The 21,601-nt window shown below is 38.8% G+C and overlaps 1 protein-coding gene across 2 annotated transcripts in view; it reads right to left on the bottom strand.

Moving 5' to 3' along the window:
- The window catches only part of ctnna2 (catenin (cadherin-associated protein), alpha 2), a 622,967-nt gene that overhangs the window by 13,743 nt on the left and 587,623 nt on the right, over nt 1–21,601 (bottom strand). For both annotated transcript variants that reach the window (XM_049472311.1, XM_049472310.1), the window contains 4 exons: nt 16,285–16,436; nt 11,104–11,217; nt 5,015–5,196; nt 2,778–2,883 (listed from right to left, as the gene is read on the bottom strand). In XM_049472311.1, the coding sequence (XP_049328268.1) occupies nt 2,778–2,883; nt 5,015–5,196; nt 11,104–11,217; nt 16,285–16,436 (554 nt within the window). The remainder of the gene's footprint in view (nt 1–2,777; nt 2,884–5,014; nt 5,197–11,103; nt 11,218–16,284; nt 16,437–21,601) is intronic.

Raw genomic sequence — 21,601 nt, 5'->3', positions numbered from 1 at the left:
GCCAGCGGTGACTCAGCCGTTTCAAAGCCGAGTGAGTCCACGGCTCGAGGAGGGGGTGGCTTACGCAAAGCACCAACAATGCAAATAAACGGATTCCATTTTATACCTTCTGAGAGGACATTAAGGTCATACATAGCGGATTGGTCTCCTACATCCTTTCTAATCTCCTGTATATCTGGTCTAATTTCAGGTACATCAGGTCTTGTACATCTGGTATTGTCTCTTGTATATCTTGGACTCATCTGGTATGTTGTTTTTTTGATTCTTGTATTTGGTCTTGTACATCTGGTCTCTTGTCATGTACACGTGATCTTGTCTCATCTCGTACGTGCACTTGTTTCATGTATATTTGGTCTCATACATATGATTTTCTCATCTAGTGTATCTGGTCTTGTTTAACTTGTACGTCTGGTCTCATCTCGCACGTGAATCTCTTCTGATCACGTTCTGTTTTAACATTTTTTTTATCAGGACTCGCAAATCTGTTCCTGTCTTCTGTATGTCTTTGTCTTGTTGTATGTGCATTAGGTCTCATATATCTGGTCTCTTTCCATGTACACTTAGTCTTTATCTCATCTCGTACATACATACATAAGGTCTTATACATGTACATATACGTACATATGGTCTTATCTCATTTATATTTGCTTTGATGTTGTTTCATGTACATTTACGTCTCGTTTATCTGGTCTAATGTTGTATTTTATGTCTCATCTCATATTTATCATATATTCTGAGGACATTAAGGTCATACATGGTGGATTATTTAAAAGCACAATCATTTTGCTGTGGTAAAATAATTATTTGTTGTATAGAAAATGAGCAACATTTGTGTATTTAAATCTGTCTAAATGTTTGTGGACACTTTCTTTCTCATGAATTTCTAATGAATGAATTTAGACACACCTATTTTGTTACTAAATTCATTCATTACTGGTTTCTATAAAGAAGTTTTGGACCTGAACCTACTGTGTCTATATTTCTAAGGCCAGGCATAAGCTAGATGAGGTTTAAAGCTCTCCAGTACTGAGCTGTGAAGCAGTGGAACTGTGTGTTCTTAAAATAAATGATTGATTGTACTTTATCCAGTATGTCTGGTATGAATTTTGCGGTGAAATAGGGTTGTTTATTATCTAACATGCATCAAAACCTAGTAGAAAGCCTTTCTTGAACACAGGAGCCAACTGAACTCTGCATTCAAGATACTGTTGGTGCATTATTTTTAGTCCAGTAGTGACATGGGGTGTGTTTAAAAACTCCAGCAGCACTGCTGTTTAATTGTACAAGCACAACATAAAACTAACGCACCAACACCATGGAGAAAGGTGTAGAATATGGTGTGCAGATGATAAACAAATACAGGACTGCTACAGTCTGTAATTATAGAAATGCATCATCATGTCCTTGCAGATCAGTGGAGATGGATAAAGATGCGTTTTATGTGTAGAAATGTAACATATACTTGATTAGATTTAAGCCTATCCCTAAACTTTAAGCTCCGAGTCCAAAAAGATCTGGTTTTCTTGGATATTTCTTGGAAAATCTGTGGTTTTCTGCTTTTTCCTACATACTCAGGACACGGTTGTCCTCCCAGCCTTTGTCTTTGGAGGAGCTGCAGTGATTGATTAGATATTAAAAAGGTGCTGTCAGCACATTAGCGTGTAGGTGCTCATTTGATAATGAATGCAACACCTCAGAGGTGCTAATTTGATTAAAGGCCAGACCCTGCTTTGATCCTGCACCCCTCTGCTTTTCCCCCATGGTCCATCTAGTGATGAAGGCCAGCCTCAAGTCAGGCCCAGCGGAAAAAAAAAATAAAAGGGTTGAAGAGAGATTAAGGTGAGAAAAGAGGTGGAATAGTGCGGTTCTTTTGTGAAAGTGGCTTAAAAATCAAGCAGTTTTAGTCTGATGCAGTCAATCAAGCTGTATCTGACCAAGGGAATGTGATTTAGAGCCTAAGGAACTGAACTAATGAGGAATCTGTTACTACAACACCAATGCTGCAGCACCTGAGAGTAAAAATCCTTTTAGTTTATGCAGTATAAAATGTCAGGATATTGGTTTATATAATAATAATTGTAGCAATGAATGATCCTCTCCTAAATTGCATAGCATACTGATTTTGATAAGTTATAGTTCTGTTAATGCACTGTAACTATGTGTATTACATTTACATTTTGCAGACGCTTTTGTCCAAAGCGACTTAATCAAGTAGTCAAGTACAAAAATAATACGTTTAAAGGTAAAAACATCTTCATACAGGGCCTAAAGGAGGTCAAAGGGAAATAATGGGATAGAGGAGTGAAGGAGGGGAAGAAGGAAATGAGGTTAGAAGTAGTTAGTGTGTTAGAGGTGTTAGGAGAGTAAGTGCTCTTTGAAGAGCTCTGTCTTCAGGAGTTTATTAAAGATAGTGAGAGATTCTCCTGATCTGGTAGTAGAAGGTAGTTAGTTAGAGGTGTTAGGAGAGTAAGAGCTCTTTGAAGAGCTCTGTCTTCAGGAGTTTATTAAAGATAGCGAGAGATTCTCCTGATCTGGTAGTAGAAGGTAGTTAGTTAGAGGTGTTAGGAGAGTAAGAGCTCTTTGAAGAGCTCTGTCTTCAGGAGTTTATTAAAGATAGTGAGAGATTCTCCTGATCTGGTAGTAGAAGGTAGTTTGTTCCACCATTGGGGAACTCTGTATGAGAACAGTCTGGATTGCTTTGTGTGAATGTTTGGCAAAGCGAGGCGACGTTCATTGGTATTAGATAGTGAAACATATATAATGTAATGTCCTCTAACCTGGTCAGCCACAGCTCGGGCCAGTTTGTCCATTCTGGAGCCGGCCTCTGCAATCTTCTTGGCTGCGTTGATCACGTCAGATGAGTTCTTTAGTGGGCCTTTTCCCCTGTGATCAAACACATCAAAAAAACAAACAAAAAAAAAAAAAACATATATATATATATATATATATATATATATATATATATATACACACACACACAGTTGCATTATTTACGCTGAAAATATAGAAAAGTGAAATGTGAGCTGACCAAAGAAAAAAGGAAATATCCTATTAGGTAGTAGATAGTAATAGAAGTTTTGCTCAGACACTTTGGTTGTGTCCCAATTCCATAATACACACTTATATTAATAACCCTAAGTATAGTGTGTTTACTTGATTATATTTTAATTTTTTGTAATGCAGGATCGATTGGTTAATGCCTGAACATTTTAATGTTAGGGGTGTCACGATTCGATTTGATTCGGTTCTCGATTTTCTTTTTTCTTTTTTTTTTTTTTTTACAGCAGAGAGGCCTATGCCAGTTTTAGATTAGTCTATGGTCAGTCATTGGTTTGATTCATCAAATTTACAATATCTTATTTCAAAAGGTGGGCTTGATATAAGTGATGCAAAGTGATACAAGTGATCTGTAATACACCACATTAGGCACTAATGGTCAAATTTAAATAATTTAATTAAGATATATTGAGAGGGCTGCTCTTTGAGCTACAGTGTGCTGCGCCGTTTGCGGGAGGGATCGTCGATCCTCTTTTTGACTTCGAAGCTCGACCATGACATAATTTCGATCGATTTCGATAAAATATCGAAATCGTGACACCCCTAATTAGTGTACTAACCAGTGTTGTACTGATAGGAGTCGATAATGCACTATTATACCAACACACACGTGCGTAGCTCCTCCCCTTACTTTTAGCATAGCATTGTGGGATATTAACATCCATCATTACCACAAAAAAAAAAAAAAGCCAGTTTGCCTAAACTCTGATATTTTATGTTCCCATGCTACATGTACGCAGGTCACTGTTTAACCTCACTCACAAGATAGCACCTCACAGTTTGTACAGGTTTGGCCATTCTCAAGCCGTTCCCTTTACATACTGCTGTTCCATGACTTGAGTGTCCATGAGAGTTTAGGTGTACTCAAAAGACCAAGGGTTACTAGAACCGTGTCCATTGGACAAATGAATCTGAAATCTTGCTCTGTTTTTTTTAAATGGCTGTTTAATGATACTGATATCTTCTCAAAACTGCTTCAAATGATTGATACCAAACACTTAAGCAATCAAAAGCACGGGGTAATAATGTTGTAAAAAGACTATATTTAAGGTTTTAATGGGGTTTACCAATTTATTCTGGTTCTGAATCATCAAAGCAGAAATTAAGATTCCCTGTTATTTACTGTGACTGAAACTATACAGTCCCTCACACACTAAGCACAGGCTTAAGAAAACAGATTGCAGAGGAGATGAGGCAAAGCTGACAGAGACTGTGTAAAGACCAAAGCTAACAGCTCTGGCAATGGAGCCTGTTTTCTACTGGGAAACATAGCAGGAGGTAATAGTGTATTAGTCAGACTGCGATTACACAGTGTAGCTGAGACGGAGTGGGACTGTGTCCTCAGCCCAGCAAAAGTTTAGTGACCTCTAGAGACATCAGTCAATTTAATGATGAATGGACCAATAAGAACGTCTGTAATTTAAAAATGAATGTGAATAATAGCTTCTTAACCTCCTGAGACCCAGACTTATGCTTATGCTTATTATTTTAAAATAAAAGGACAAATTAAAAACGCATAAGTATAAACTATAGTACTTATAAGTTTATACTAGAAGTATAAAAACTAAACTTTATACAAGAAGATATTTTGCAAAAGTTAAAAAACCCATTTGGGTTCAGAAGGACCCAATCAGTCCAAAAACAACAAAAAATGCTTTCTAAGTAAATAATCTAGCACAAAAATTAAATGCAAATCTTTACCTGGCCCATGTTAATGTCTGGACTGGATGTAGAAACCTTTGACTGGGATTCCTGTCATCATGTGACCAATAGATGGTAAAGGCAGCATCTCCATATAAGGCCAAAGGCTCAACGTTTTAAAAAATGAAGCGTCACGGTGCAAAGGAGCGGAAATGTAACGTCCACGTATGAGGGCGCAGGGTCTCAAGAGGTTAAAATGTAAACTTTATAGAATGGCAGGTTTTAAAGAGGTGTGTGTGTGTGTGTGTGTGTGTACCTGGTGAAGTCGGTCATCTCCATCATGATCATGCACATCTGCTTGGCCAGCACGATGATGTCATTGCCGTTGTCATCCCACTTGGCCACTTCAGCGTCCAGTTTGCTCTTCTCCTGTCGGAAACTCTCCACCTGCTCGGCAATCTTGGCCTTCTCCTCCTGAGGAAGCTGAGCCATGATGGCCTGAGTGAGAGAGAGAAAAAAAAAAGAACATTTTCCATAAAGACACGGTTATCTGGTTAAACGAAGGGTTTAAATACAATTTTGGTGACCAAAATTCAATGACAAGACAATGTCTAATAATGATGATTCACTCATCAATTTTTAACCAAAACTGTTGAGTTTTGGTAGTAATCCTTTTTAAACCAAACTTTATATCTGTGAAATTAATTTTTATTTAATTAACTTACAAAAACTTTTAAAAAATGGCCAACATTAGAGTTCAATCTATCAAATGTTAGCAAATATGAATATCTGGACAGTGTTTGGTTTTATCGTTTATCTGATTTCCATTTATAACACCAATTTAACATCCGTACAACATTATTCATTTTTATGTTAACTCAAGTTCCGTCGCCTCTTCCGTTGCTATTTAGAGTCCAGCATCTTTCTGGTGTCTATTTGATGTATTTAATGCATTTACTGTAATAAACACGGTTTGGATGCTGACTAGTGCCACTAGTACATAGTCCCTATAGTGCTATGCTGGACACCAAGCACATCTTTTGACACTCCGTTTGGAACGAGGACAAATGATGTATTAGATTTTTCAGCAGTTAAAAGCCCACAATTGACACAATTTCTCTTTTTGTCTTTAAACAAAAGCTGTCTCTCTATCTCTCTTTTTCTCTGTTAAGAGGCTTTCTCTGTTCTGTGGCCTGTGTACCACCGGGAGAAAAGACTGACATTGTTTCACCCCATTAAAATGCCACTGAATAAAGTTTTTTAAACTTAACACTTAATCATACAGTAGGACCTCCTGGAACCTCCTGACATTCCAGACTCATAAAGAGCAAATCCGTTCTCCTTTCTCTTTTTTCCTCCCTCTGGCGGGGGAGTAAATTCTCCCTCTCCATAGCAATTCTGAGAAGGTCCGAAATGGCATTAATCTCTTTTGCAAGGTCACAGACACAGATGGGGCCTTGAAATTATTTGTAAGATAAATGTATAATTACCTCACTTCTTCTACTACTCAGTGAATTATGCATTTCTTCAGTGTTCTGTCAGAGAGGTGAACGAGGCACCGGGGCATTGTGGGGTTTAGCTGGTCTTAGGGGTGGATTTTTTTTTTTGGAGGAGTAATACTTGTGAATATGGATTACAGTCCCTGTAGAGAAGTAAGGCCAATAGTATAAGACTGTTTAAATCAAATAAACATGAACCTGGCATGGGCTAGAGGGGTATAATCATTAAGCTGTGAGGCAGTGAACTTTTTTTTTTTTGTATGCAATCAAACCTCACAGCAAAGCTTGATGCTCAAAAGTACAGAAAACCTTGCCCAAATAGTAATAATAGCGAGAGAGCGAACCCCTGAGTTTCTAGCATAGTGGTGGTGTGTGGACAGTTTAAATGATGGCCACTTTTCTGCACATGCTCTCTGCTTGTGGGCATATTCTCAGTATTTGACACATTTATGCGCATTTCACGCTTGAAGTATCAAAAACGGGCACAGATTTTATTTATTTATTTATTTATTTATTTTGTTTTACTCCTTTTAGCACTTTAACCCTTGTGTGGTGTTCGGGTCTGTGGGACCCGTTTTCATTTTTCATCAAATGATACTAAAAAAATATTTTTTCTAACTCAAACTCATTGGCATTGGGTTCTTTTTTGTGAAAAACATATATCAAAACACATTTTCGATAAACACACACTGTACCCCCCCCACGCACACACACACACATTTATATTACATACAGTATGTTTGGCCAAGGGCTAATAAACATTGCTTCATTTGTAAATTTGAAACTAAACAAGTTTTCTACTCATATCTTGAGTTTAATTCATTTTCTTTTACATTTTATTAAAAAAAAAAAAAAAAAAAGAGTAGCACTTTTTGAAAGAAATGTAACATAAGAAAGGTAAAGGGCAAATATTAACCATGTAAGCTGTTTATATTGCTTGCAATTTAGGTGGAGAAAGCATGTGTAAAGAATTTTAATGTAAAATTGCTTAATTTTGCTGAATTAAATACAAGTAACAAAATAAACGAGTAAAAAAAATATGAACACCACACAAGGGTTAATGGTCCCCAGGCATTGCAGCAAGGGCTGCCCACCACTCCGGGCATGTGTTCTTACAAAAATTACTGTGTATGTGTTCTCAGTGTACACACCAGTGTGTATGTGTGTTCAGTTTGCAGATTAAAAAACAATTAGAGACTAAATTCCATCTGTGCCCAACACCAGTATGGCTTTTGTCTTGTCTTGTCTTGTCGATACAGAATAGGAGATTTCTATATGGTCCCAATACTGTAGTTTATCACTATAGGGCTTTAAGACAAAGTCAGACAGTGAGTAGGGTTTAGTGTAAAGACTAGGCCAGGATCAGATGCTGCAGGTTGATTTGGGTTTTGGGAAAGATGCTCCACTAGAAGCAAGCACTATTCTTCCTCTGTCCTACTTCAGAAATCATTTAGCCCAAATCCCTCTTTCCCACTCGCTGATAACGAGAGCGGGGCCAGGGAGCTTAACGCTCCAGCAAATCCTTCCCCGTATACACTCGTTCCAGCGCACTCACACCCGCAGCCTGTGTTCCTGCCCCCGGATTAGAACAGCACTCTCCACACACGGCCTAACAGCGCCTTTTAATGCCTTTCATTAAAAGCAAAAACAGCAACGGCTCTCCAACTCGGAGCCCAATTTTAAGGCTGACCTATCAGCAGCATTATCCAATCACAGAGCTTACAGAGGGAGCTCCTGTAGAAAAAGAAATGTAATTTAACCTCTAATGGAAATTAGGACTCAAAATACACAATATGGACAGAAGTACTGCGACATGTAGAATGGTGCTATTGGGTTCATATAGTAATCTGTTCTAGATAGTCCTATTCTTTTGGCAACACTTTGCTGCACAGACTACCACACACCACCCACACTACATATATAGGATAGAGATATATATATATTTTTTTAATCCAATAAAAACTTCCCAAATCATTTTTTTATAGATTAGATTAGACAGGATGTACAGATTATACATCTTGTCCATTGATGCATCTGTCTAGCCAAGTCCTCTATGTATTTCTCATCTATTTATCCCAGCCGAATCACATCAGCTGTCCTTCTCGCCATACAATTTGCCCTACAATCTATCTGTCTACCAATCCATATATGATACAGATACACAAGTCTTTATTACTTCTTATCTCCATTATCTTCTCATCTGTGTCTCCAGTGATAAACATAGTAGTACAAAGAAGTAAAGCTTAAACACAGAACATGTGCTTCTCAGCTCATCACCTGCATTTGGAGTAAGGTGAAGAAAACTGCAGTAATTAGCTCTTTAGCTCTTTATTGTCATTGACATTGAAGATTTACAGCCTTATGTTTGAGAGGTGAGACATCGCTAAACTTTTACGGGTAGTGTACAGTATTCTTTTTTTTATATTCTATATTCAGATTCATGTTTTGGATGGTTACATCAGTATTGTAGAGGTGGTGAGCAATAGCAGTACAGCAGATCCTGTCTGTATTTGCAGGTTAAGGTCTAGTGCGTTTTCATTTTTCTGGCCTGAATGTCTGCTACACTAAGCCAAATGCAGTCTGGAGATCAGACGCGTGGTACAGAAGAGATCACAGGCGAGTCGGTCGGTCTTCAACATTTATTTCCTCTTTCGTCCTCATTGCTGCCCTCTGTTAATCATTTCTCTCTTTGATCAGGCAGCTTTAAATAAGTGTGTGTGTGTGTGTGTGTGTGTGTGTGTGTGTGTGTTTGTTTGTGTGCACCAGCAGTGCTCTCAAGCAGGGGTGGTAGGCGCTGATATCCTCTTAATGTCCTGTAAGAAGCCCACGGAGTGCTATTGGCGCTCACACTCGCGCAGTAGCTGAAGGAGGCCTATTGTTGCTGTTCTCATTTGCGGTCACACCTACTCCCTCTGCAAACTGCGACGATGAGCGCACCGACCAATCATTTACACACTATCAGCACCAGCAGATCCTGGCTCAGACAGATGCATCTCGGAGCATGGTGTGAAATCTTCTCTGCGGTGTGACACCGCCGTGTGATGGACACCGGAGGCTACATTAGAGACATTACAGACTCCTGCCTGGAATGGGCATTGTTTCTGTCCAGGGCCAAATCAACAAAATCATTATTCTGCCCTCGTGAGAACTGTTTTATCACTTATTTATTTATATGTTTAAATTTTACATAATTTTCTCTACAAGCATGGAGGCAAAATGGTTCGTCAGCCAGCCACTGTCGCATTAATCTGCAGTGGTGACGTTAACGCAATACCCTTTTTTTTTTTTTGGACTGCTACGTTTTATGCGCCAATTCCAGGGTCCAGCAACATCACTATCTTTAATAAACTCCTGAAGACGGAGCTCTTCAAAGAGCACTTACTCTCCTAACACCTCTAACACACTAACTACTTCTACCCTCATTACCCTCTTCCCCTCCTTCACTCCTCTATCCTATTATTTCCCTTTGACCTCCTTTAGGCCCTGTCTAAAGATGTTTTTACCTTTAACTTCTATTACTTTTGTACTTCACTATTGTAAGTCGCCTTGGACAAAAGCGTCTGCCAAATGTAATTTAATGTAATGTTATGTGCGGCCACATGTGTTGCCTCTCACGGTAGGGCTTCCAACTGGCATGTTCAGCTGGACAATGTGACAAATCATTGGACCGGCTAGGACAACAGCTTCAGCAACCTACAAATGTGCAGGATCAGTCCTTCATAATTGTACACTTATACAGTGCAGTGAAAAGTGTTAAAGGCCTTACTCTAGGGCTCAAAGTGGCAGCTTAGTAGAAATGGGTATTGAACCTACAACCTTGTCATAATCAATCACCCGGCACTCTTAACCACTGAACCACCACTTTTTTTTTTTTTTTAATTCAGCTTTGGTCTAAAGGTGAAGTAAGGAAAGATAAAGTAGACTTGGGCTCAGAAGGGTAAAGGGAGTAAAGGTGATAAAAGAAAGGTGGCTGTTCTCTGTTCTCTCTAAATGTAAAGGTCGAATTGTTCTTTAGGTGTTGTGATTGCTATACCAGATCTAATCTCAAGGCCAGATCATTGCACCCGTGGAGCAGAGAGGGTTAACACTCTTGCTCAAGGGTCTAAAAGTAGCATCTTAACATGGGTATCGAACCCTTAATCTGATTGATCAATTACCCTGTGTGCGGTAACATTTTTCTGGTCTGTGCATGATTGCATACAACATGCACTAGTTTGAAGCAATTCAATATAATTATAAAATAAGGCAAATAGAAACCAGGAAAATCCATAAAATGTTTCTCAGACTGAAGGATAGCATCTGTAAGGCAATACGACTCCTCCTTAAGCCTGTTATAAACCTTACATAGACTAGGGGTGGCCGATTTGGCTCTAAAATAATATCACGATATTTCAGGGTATTTTTGTGATAACGATATACTTGGCGATATAGGAAAACTAAAATAATTAATTAATTTCAGGAATATAGTATAGTATAACAGTATAATCAAAATGTGGCAAAATAAATAATATAGCATAAAATAATATAATGCAGCAAAAAATATTGCAGAATATTTAGTGCATGCATATAAACTGCAAACTAAAACAATTCTACAATAAATACACCTAAAGCTTCACAGTAAATAATAATAGACTACTTTTAAGACAGAACAGCCCTATTATCACGATATGGATTTTTAATATCCTGATATTTGTGTCACGATATATTGTATACAATATAATATTGCCCACCCCTAACATAGACATTTAAAAATTGTCATGAAAGGCTAAATCAGGTCTCTTAAGGCTCTTATATGGACACCTATATGCCATTTTAGTAAAGTAACTCTTTATACATATACAAGATGCAGGTGCAGTTATTATGTTAGCGTTGTAAGAAGAGGTAGAGGAAGGCAGCTGTCACTTACTCTGGCGCTCTGGCCTGCGATGAGCTGATCATCTTCAGTCTGGACGCTGGTACGGCTACGGGTGTCGTAGTCCTCCTGCTCAAAGTCGGAGTCGTCCTCCAGCTCTTCTGGGGTCTAGAGAAAAACAAATGATATATATTTTATAGGACTTATCTGTACCCATAACCTTGTGATCAATACCCTAGCTCCGTCACTTCCCACCACCCAAAAACAGCCCCACACAAGTGCGTCTCTGATGTATTAGCTAGAATTTTAAACACCCTAGCTAAATTTTAATTAATTAGGATTCTAATGAAGTTTGCCCTTAAAAATGACCCAAAACCAGAGGTGGAAAAAGTACTGAAAAATTGTAATTAAGTAAAAGTACCCATCTAAAAATCAATTTAAAATGTACTTTGGGTAAAAGTTACATAGCTACTTTTAATTATTTGATGTAAAAAAAAAAAGTACAACAAATCATAAATTAAATTGGTTTTAATGAACTATTATTCCAAATAATAATTTGGATCTTTCAGGCAGTATTTGTTCAGACCCCCCCCATAGGTTTCTATGATCCATTTATTTTCTTTACTGTTAAAAAAAAAAATGCTTGACTAAAAACTGTATTTTTATAGTTTTACAGTTCATTATTTTTTTTAACCCAGCATTTAATTATTTACTTAGTAATGGGAAGTTTTCCCATGTAGCGAAGTAAATTACTTGTGTCAAAATGTACTTGAGTTAAAGAAAAATTACCTATTGTAAAAACTACTATAAAAATTACAAATTACTCATAAAATCTACTCAATTACAGTAATGTGAGTAAATGTAATCCATTACTTTCCACCTCTGCCCAAAACTAACCGTTCAAAAGCTAGTTCTAGCTAGAACATCGTAGATGTACTTGTACTTGTGTGTGGCTTGTCTCGTCTCGTCTCGTCTTTTCTCAATCATTCCCTTATCAGAAGTGTCGGCTGGCACCTCCGAGGTTTGCGCCAGACGGACAGTGCAGAAACGCCCCGCTGCCCAGTCCTCGCAGGACAAAGGAGCTTCTAGAAGTCCTGAAGATGTGTCAGCTATTCCAGCAGTCAGACTTCCATCAATAATTCACGCCGACCCGCCGCTTCGGTTTCAAGCTACTTACATCATTGTTTTTAGAACTCCCGTTCGGTTTACACGCGCTCCGTAACAAGCGGTTCCCTCTTAAAGTGGGATCAAACAGAGCGCGAGGAGGGGCCGTGGCCTCCAGGTCTTTATGCTGTGAGAATTCAACTGTTTTTCCCCCTTGTATCTCTGAGCGCCTGAAGATGGAGTGGAGTCGTCACGCCCACCAGCTCAGTGTCGAAGTCTTCACGCTGTGTATTAGCAGACAAATCGCAGGGTGTGGTAGAGATGCGCGTTTCAGGGAAAGCAAATGGTGATGAAGCAATGGGCATTGCTGTTTTTGAAATCTAGATTTCAGTTCAATATAGTATAAAACTGACAGACAGACGGGCGGTGGAGCTTCCGCAGGGAGATGATGATTAAGCTGAACTTTGCAGCTGATGTAGTACTATGGGATTATGTTGGAGATAAATAATGTTTTTGGTCTGGTTAGCAAGGCAATTGTTACTGAAATATGGGATTATTCTGATTCAAAAGGCTTAGTAAAGGTTCGTACTGAGCTGCAAATATTGGATTATGAGGATTATTAAAACTGTAAACTTTAGCTGAAACAGAACTACAAGGTTATGCAGCTTTATTATTCTCCAGAATAATCCCATATTTTAGTACCAATTGTCTTGCAAACCAATAAGAATAATCTCAGATTTATACCAGCTTTTTACTTAATGCACCTACTTGCAGTTTCATTAATCTGGAAAATAATCCCATCGTTTTGTACCAGTTTTGTACTCAGTTAATGAGTACTGTAGAATTGGGTTAGCAGAACTGTTTGTACAGATTTATGGGATTATTTTGTAGAATAATCGTATATAATTTGTATAAATCTGGAAGAACTTAAGTATGGGACTGTTTTGTAGATTAGGAACACTGTATTTAGGACTGGTTAGCAGAATAAATGGAATATACCTGTGATAATTTTGCAGATTAATTACGCTGCGTTTAGGTCTGATTAGCAAAACAACTGTAATAAAAACTAAATGTAAATAGATTTGTTTTAGTTTAGTTAGTCTGTGGTTAGGACTGGTTTGCAGAACAGTGACCATCAGACCTAAACAAACACATCCTTAACAAGCTCGAAAACAACCTCATACATCTACAAAGTTGTTTAATATTCAGTATTATAAAGTTTGATTTAATCTAATCTGGTTAGTAGGGACTATGGGACTGTTACTGTGCTTATTATAACAAGGCTGTTGGATTACAAGATATTATTCTGCAGATTAAAATAATCCCATATTTTGTAAGCCACTTTACCCCATCTTTTTTGAAGAGATAAATTAAGGTGTGTAAGTATAGTTGGCAGAACTGTTGGGATTAAAGGAGATGATAATATTGCAGATTAGTAAAAGTGTGTTTTTGGTTTGTTTTAGTAGAACAGTTTAATATGTATATGTTGTGGTTACTATAGAGATTACCATGACTTTGATAATCTGTTATAAGTAACTATAGGAATGTTTTGGGGAAAAAGCACTTTAGGTGTTTAGGTGTGGCTTTATAAGTATTTTGTTCAACTTTGGGGTAATTTAGCAGATTAATAAAGCTCTGTTAGTGTCTGATTGGCAGGCCAGTTGGTACAGATCTATGGAATTAGTTTTTTTTTTTTTTTTTTTTTTTTTTTAAAGCTGTGCTTTGCAGATGACTCAGTTATTTTTTTTCTTTTACAGTTTGGTGTTATGTATAACTGGGTTTTGGAGAACTTTGATAATTCAGCCCACCGGAGACAATAAACTCCCTATGAAACAACACGCTCTAATGCAATATGTGGCATATGAATAACAAACCAAAGGTTTGTGTCTAATGAAAATCCCTGAGGCTGCAGGCTTGCTTATATGAAACAAACCAACCGTGCCGTATTGCCGTGCAAACTCGTACGTTGCCTGTTGTAATCCGCAATTTTAGTGAATGAGATCAATTCTATGATGAATATGAAAATATATAGGCAGTGTGTGTGTATGTGTGTTTAAACCATAGACTGTATATAGCAGGACAGAGCATCGTCTCTCAAAAGTGAAGCCACCACAGGTCGGGCGCCCCCTGCTGTTCGGTTGCAGAAAGCTGTGTAACCCCACCCATCCCCATAGGTTTCAAAACAGGCAAAACAGAACAACTTTCAATCACGTTTTTTTTTTTCTAATATACTGTAATTCTACCTCCATTATTTAAATGCAGCAGCTTTAGTGTAACCTCTGCTTATATTGTTAAATTTTTATATCCCCACAGAATTCATTTTTTAAAATGTTATTCAGCTCTATTCAAAAAGGTGTGGTTATTGTAAAAGGGCTGGTTATGGGCGGGACCAATAACAGACCGTCAGCTCCGCCCCGCTCTGCAGCCTGTGACCTCGAGGCAGCTCTCAGGGGCGGGGTTATTTAAATGAGTAGGCGGTCTCTCCACAGTCTTTCTCCCTCCTCTGGTCTCTACTGCGCTCTACTCTAGACTCGGGTTTCAGGATCGCCAACATGGAGGAAGATTTTGGCTTCATTTTCACTGAATGAATGGAAACGGCGACACGGCGTCCGTCTTTTTTTTTTTTTTTTTTTTTTTTTTTACAGTCTCTGGTTTAAACGCCCATGTACGAGTACACGTTTCATTCCACTTCTACCTCAGGCTAGATCCAAATTCCATGCCAAGAGACGCCACCACAGCCTGGCAACCGAATAGCAACGCTAATGGATTTTTGCAGGCTGCTCCCAGCCGGTGAGTGGACTCCTTCTGTCAGGCCGGACAAAAGAGCAGAGGCTGCCTTCTCACTGCAGAAAAGATATCTGCACTTCTTAATTATCCTCCACCTCTCCGCGCTCGCTGCCACTCCAAAGCACAGCTTCCCATTATTTGGCAACAGTGCATTATTCATCTTTATGGTATTTGATGTTTCTCCTGCCGCGACTGTAGGGGTTGTTGTGATGAAAAGGCCTTTTGTGTGGAACAGCATTGAAGGTGACAGCGCATGCAAAGCAAGCAGCAGTACATATACACATATATACACACACACACACGCACAGTGCTGCTCTGTTGTGTTGGGGTCAGTTCTACTACAGCACACCACACTGTGTAAACTGCAATTTAGCGTAATTTCCATTAACACCTACGAGCGAGGAGTTATTTAACGCTCCACTAAAGACGTTTTACGTAAATAAATGAGCCGCACGATCCACCGGCAGTGTTGTATTGGGAGTTCGAGGATGCCTTTTGACTTTCATTTTTTCGGAAAGTTACGTATTTAAATGAACAAAGTCAAATACTGCACCTTTTATTTTTTTTATTATTTTTTTAAATCACTTAACAGCTGCTACTAACTTTTTACAGCTGATATTCAACTAAACAACATTGAACTGCATGTCTATTAAATGCAATTGAACTGAAAGGTGAAAGTAAATGATTCTCTATTGAATGTAACCCAACATCCAACTCTAAACCCAATGCCAAAAAGTTAAGATTAGAGTTTAGGTTAGGGCTAGGGTTAAGTGTAGGGTTAGATTTTAGGGTTAGGGTTAGGTGTAGGGTTACGTTCTATTTTGAATCATTTACATTCAACATAGGGTTAAGTTGCATTTAATAGACATTCAGTTAAATGTTTGTTGAGCATCGACGAGGCCATCAAACGGACCATCCAAGTAAATACTCGATTTGAGATTTCTTGTAATTGGTCTGAAAGTCCAAACCATATGCAAAGTGTGTTCACACTGCTGCAGACAAACCCAACCATGGTTTAGTAGATCCGGGGAGAGACCACCTATTTTGGTTGGACCAAAGTTAGTCTATTGGTCCGGACTGTGGTTTATTGCTCCGTGTCCATGTGCTATTTTGGTTTGGACCGACCTGAAAAGTCTGAAAGCCAATAAAAACCAAGTTTATCTTTGTTTGGGTGTGAAATTCCCCATGAATAGGTACGTAAAACGGCATATGAACTTGTTTTTATTTTATCTCACAATATCTCACAACCTTACTCAACAATACTCAACAGATTCTGTTGATAAAAGTTGATAAGTTTTAGTCTTTGCTTTATTGAACGTGTGCAAACAGCTTGCGTGTACACACCCTAATCATGAGGACAGCTTTCCTGATGTCACGCACTCCATCGTAGACCAGGCGTGAGGCGTCGATAAACTCGTTCTCCTCAAACGCCTGCGGGGGGTTGGTGCTCAAAGCTTCAATGGCTACCTCCACTTGCTCAGCAAAGCGGGGCATCACTAGAGAGAAAGAGAGAGAGAAAAATACAAGATAAGAAACAGATAACAGAAACGGTGGCTCAAACACATTCTTCAAAAGTTTGCTAGCTTTGGCCCGCAGGCGTACCACGAGTATCATAGATTACATGTTTTTCAGACCCACTGCTGGTCTCGGTCTACTTCGTGGTTTGGATCTTCACAGACCTGCTGGCGTAGTAAATTTACATTATTGCTTAGATGTTCCCCAACCTGGGAACATCTTGGGATGTTCATTGGGCTCCAGATGTCTCATCATAGCTTGGAGCCCTCTAATACTAGGGACCAAACTTGCTGTGTTTCATGGTTCTAAAGCTTCTTTCAAAATAACTTTAGGTCTTGGTTTTCCCCCACCATTTTTCTTTGTGTCTGTTGCTAATGTAAATTGTTCTTGAATTTGAGACCACAAACACGTATGATTACACGTATGTGCCTTTTCTGAATAACGTTAACATCTAGAAACGAAGCAAAGTCGACTATTACTCGAGACGTTTTTCCGAATTCTTTCCCAGAAGAAGCCGTAGACCAAACACTCAGTCAAGAGAACGTTCTACCGACAGAGGTACGCCCTTCTCGTCCGTCAGGGCTGGAGACCCATCCATAAAAGTAATGCGTAGAATGAAAGAATGGAAAGCGTCACCCTGGGAAATATCAACCACGTGAGCGGCACGTCGTCCGCCAATTAACCACTTCACCTCGTCAGAGCGGCACGTCAAGCACCCGTCTGTCAGTACGGTGGACCTTGGAGGCTGCTGAACGCTTTTCAGCGACGGTCATGGACCTCGGGCTCCAGAGTAAACGACGTGTTCATGCACCTTGCCTGCCTTTTATTATCCAGTCTTTTCCTTTTCACTTTCGATCAAAGAAAAACAGCACGCAGCCACGATCAGGCTCACAGACCTTACAGGAACGTTCAACGGAAGGTCAGACGGAAGAGTAGAGAGCCATTTAGACATTTGTACTGTAATTGTTGCTAACAAACATCTACGTAATAGTAACGTCTTTCCTGTGGAAGTGGTAAATGGCTAAGATCCCACCACGAGAATCAATTCTGTTACGTTGTGATATTTCCCGCACTTGAAGAAAACCAATCACGTAGAAGTATGCTGAAGATGAGGTGACGTACTACTAGTTTGATAAAACATTTACAGGAAACTACTAAAGCTTGAACCAATGAGAAGATACAACCCCCTTGAATTAGATCATGAGTGAAGCTTATAAAATATTCAATGAACTGATGGAAGTAGGAAGGGACACTTTTTTTTTTTTTTTTTTTTTTTAACAGGGAGGAATTTAGTTATTAATAGCCTGGATCACCAGCCCACGGAGACTGGGTTAGCCAAGGATGCTAAGATACCTTGTTAGCTTTATGCTGTATTCCGACAGAAGTTGTTAAGAGATGTAATCTAGGATGCATTTTATATTTGTACTTAAACGGGATACACTTAGCACACTTAGGCGGTATTACGTAAGCACTAGAGAAAAGAGACCCTAGGACACTAATAGTTAATATTAAGATAAATTCTCTAAACTGACATTACATTAACATTGCACTCTGTTAACATACTTCTGGGAGAAGTTGTCCAATGCAGTAATCTGAAGTGCAAATGTTTTATTTGTACTTAATATAACCTCAGCATGCTCAGTTTATTCCTTTTAAGTAAGCACTAGCACAGAAAGGCTAGGCTGAGCAAGGACGCTCAGCTAATTAGCCTATGCAGTAGAAATGAAATTTTGCTTGCTTACTTACACTTGCTTGTCTAGATCAGTAATGCATGATACATGTATTTTCTCTGTATTACAGAGGTTAAACCGAGCTAACCCAGACGTTAGGCTGGAGAAAATCATTTAGATAGCATTTTACAATGGTGACTTTTTAAACTGAGAGCTTTTGCTTGCTTTTACACTTTTGTCAGTGGCTGTTGAAGACTTTCTGCATTTAGGCCTAATAAATTGCTTGAAGGCTAATTCAAAGAGCACTTACTCTCCTAACACCTCTAACACACTAACTACTTCTAACCTCATTTCCTTCTTCCCCTCCTTCACTCCTCTATCCTATTATTCCCTTTGACCTCCTTTAGGCCCTGTATAAAGATGTTTTTACCTTTAACTTCTATTACTTTTGTACTTTGGACAAAAGCGTCTGCCAAATGTAAAGTAATGTAATATCTGGGAACAGGTTGTCCAGAGCAGTAATTTGGGATAAATGATGGTTTTTCAGGTGGGATACATTGATGTAATATTGCTAAAGCAGGGCTGGACGATAGAAGGCCAGAGAAGGGATAAACTTGACTAATCTTACTAAAGCTAGGCTAGAGGCTAGGCTGGAGAAGGACGCTCAGCTGATTTTTGGAGTTTTACTGATTAGGGACGAACTTGAATTAAGATCACTAAGGCTAGGCTAAAGAAGGGATTAACTGGGCTAAGCTAATATTCCATAATTAGCCTCGATATATAATCTCTGGAAAAGCTTGTCCAAAGCAATAATCTGGGATGGTTTTAGTAATTTTGCTTGGGGTGGTAAACTGAGCTGAGCTCATTGAGCACTAGCACGCACTAGATGCTAGGCCCAAGACGAATGCTAATATATGCTAATATCCCACAATTGCTTTTATTTCTGAACTGTGAGGTTTCACACTTCTGGCAGAGGTTGTCTTTAGCAATGAGAATCTGGATAAAGTATAAAATGAGTTTTTGTTTTTTTTTTTTCTTCTATGTGTGGCAGCTTGTGTGAAAGCTAGATCAGTTAATGAGCGAATGTATGTTGGTTTTAAAATTCCCTTTTAAAAAAAGAAAATAAAGTAAAAATCATGCCAAACACAGAAAAAGGTGTTAAAAAGTCTTTTATCTGCATTTTTTTCCTTTTCTTTTTCCCCCCACCACTCTTCCTTTAACACACATTTAATTCATTTTAATCCACTTACTGCGGAAGCGTAAAATAGGCTTTAGGGAATTTTTGCCATGACTTTTAAATAGAAATATTTAAATGCTACCCGAGCTGTTAATGAGTAAAGTTGCTTACGGTGAGGAGCTATTTCAACCCGGACCAGTGTGTGAAACGATGAGGAGAATTAAAAGGAACCGTGCCGGAATGGATTATTTCCTTTGGGTGGGAAAGGAGGGGGGGCGGACGGGATAAGTTGCGGCGAAATCGAGCAAGCAGTCAGATATGCACAACGGGTGTTTAAAAGGCATTTTCATGAAAGCGCTGCTTAGGCAAAGAGGCAGAACATGCAGATATAGTGTCGAGTAAAATTTCATTGTGAGCAGAGACAGTTGATGTTAAGAGGCTAAGGCCAGCATGCCTAATAGGCTTAAAGTGAGGAAGTCAAGGTCTTCCAGCACCGCCGAAAACAACACAAACGTTGTTTTAGGCCACAATAGCGATGAAACTTGTCGTTTAGGTTGAATAGTGTAGAAATAAAGAGTAATGTCAGAAGGGGCATGGAACCTTGGAAAGTCTAGAGAGTTTCACTTAAATGAATGTATGCAATAAACTAAAGTAGAGTTACAGTACTGCACGAAAGGCACAAACAGCTAAGGGAAGTAGGCTTTATTCGTTGAATTATACGTATGGATTTGCATTATTTATACTGTAGAACTGCTACTATACAAGAGAAATATACACATACAACATAATATGCGTTCTCATTTTTTATTATTTTTTTCAGCATTTTGTAGTTCTATAATTACAGACAGTGGTCCTTTTGTTACCCTTGAATACTTTATTATCCTCCTTTTGCCTCTTTTATTTAACCCAACAGGACCACCAAAAGTACAGCTTTTATTTGCAGAGTTTTACCGGCATGGCGGTTAATGTATTAGTGCCGATATTAGAGGATCAGACACAGCAGTGCTGCTGGAGTTTTTAAACAGCCGAGTGTCACTGCTGGACTGAAAAGCGTCCAATAACCAGGGTCCCGCGCGTACTAATGTGTGAAGACTAGAAGATGATCAACACGTACTGTGCAGATAATCTTCTGTCTCTGAACAGCACACACCAAAATACCACTCAGGGGTTGTCCTGCGGGGTCCCGACCGTTGACGTACAGGACGAAAGGACGATAAAGTATGCAAAGTAGGGGTGGGCAATATTTTATCGTATACAATATATCGTGACACAGAAATATCATGATATTAAAAATCCATATTGTGATAATAGGGCTGTTCTGTCTTGAAGGTAGTCTATTATTTACTGCGAAACTTTAAGTGTATAATTTAGTTTTAGTTTGCAGTTTATATGGATGCACTAAATATTCTGCAATATTTTTCTGCTGCATTATATTATGCTATATTTTATTATTATTATGATTATACTGTTATACTATTATACTGCGTTCCTGAAATTATGCAATTATTTTTTGTTTTTCTATATCGCCAAGTATATCGTTATCGCAAAAATACCCTGAAATATCGTGATATTATTTTAGAGCCACATCGCCCACCCCTAATGCGAAGAATTGAGGGCTTGACAAGTGGATAGTCTATACCATCTCCAAACCATAGTCCAGATCTTGTAATGCTTACAACACATCAACTTCAAGAACTCACTGATCATCTGCGGTCTAATACATAGATCCCACCTTTTGACTGCAATTGAAACCAGATAATTAAATGAAATTTAAACCGCACATCCAAGACGAGAACTATTTAGGAACCTCTATATATTTCTTTTTTTTAAGACCGAAAGGCTTTTGACAGGGTTTATTGTTAAAGAAACTCAGCACAAGTTAAAGGTTCCTTAAAGGTAAAGTTTTCCTGAAAATGCTTGTCCAAGCCAAGAACCGTAATTATTATTATTATTATTATTATTATTATCATTATTAGCAAGGTAAAAGGTTCCATACCACAGTGTCGGTTTTTTTTTTTTTTACCCCTAGAACCTTACAACCAAGCACAGAATCGCTTAGAAACTGCTGAATCACAGGCTGAGAGTCTTCAAGATAACAAATAACAGAAACTCAGGTGGTCTGTGGTGTTTGAGTTACAGTTCATCCCTCCTAACAGTTTAACCCTTTAACCCCTTTCTTAAGTGGCGAACGAGAAAGTGACGGACGCCCCCCCTTCACCGCCATTCCGCCCCGTTGCGGATAAAATCACAATCGTGTACGGCACGCAGGAAAACGCTTCTAACCTGAGCGTGAACCGCA

This window comes from Astyanax mexicanus, chromosome 25 (assembly GCF_023375975.1).
Source record: "Astyanax mexicanus isolate ESR-SI-001 chromosome 25, AstMex3_surface, whole genome shotgun sequence".
Taxonomy (NCBI): Eukaryota; Metazoa; Chordata; class Actinopteri; order Characiformes; family Acestrorhamphidae; genus Astyanax; species Astyanax mexicanus.
This window is presented reverse-complemented; position numbering and strand designations above follow the sequence as displayed.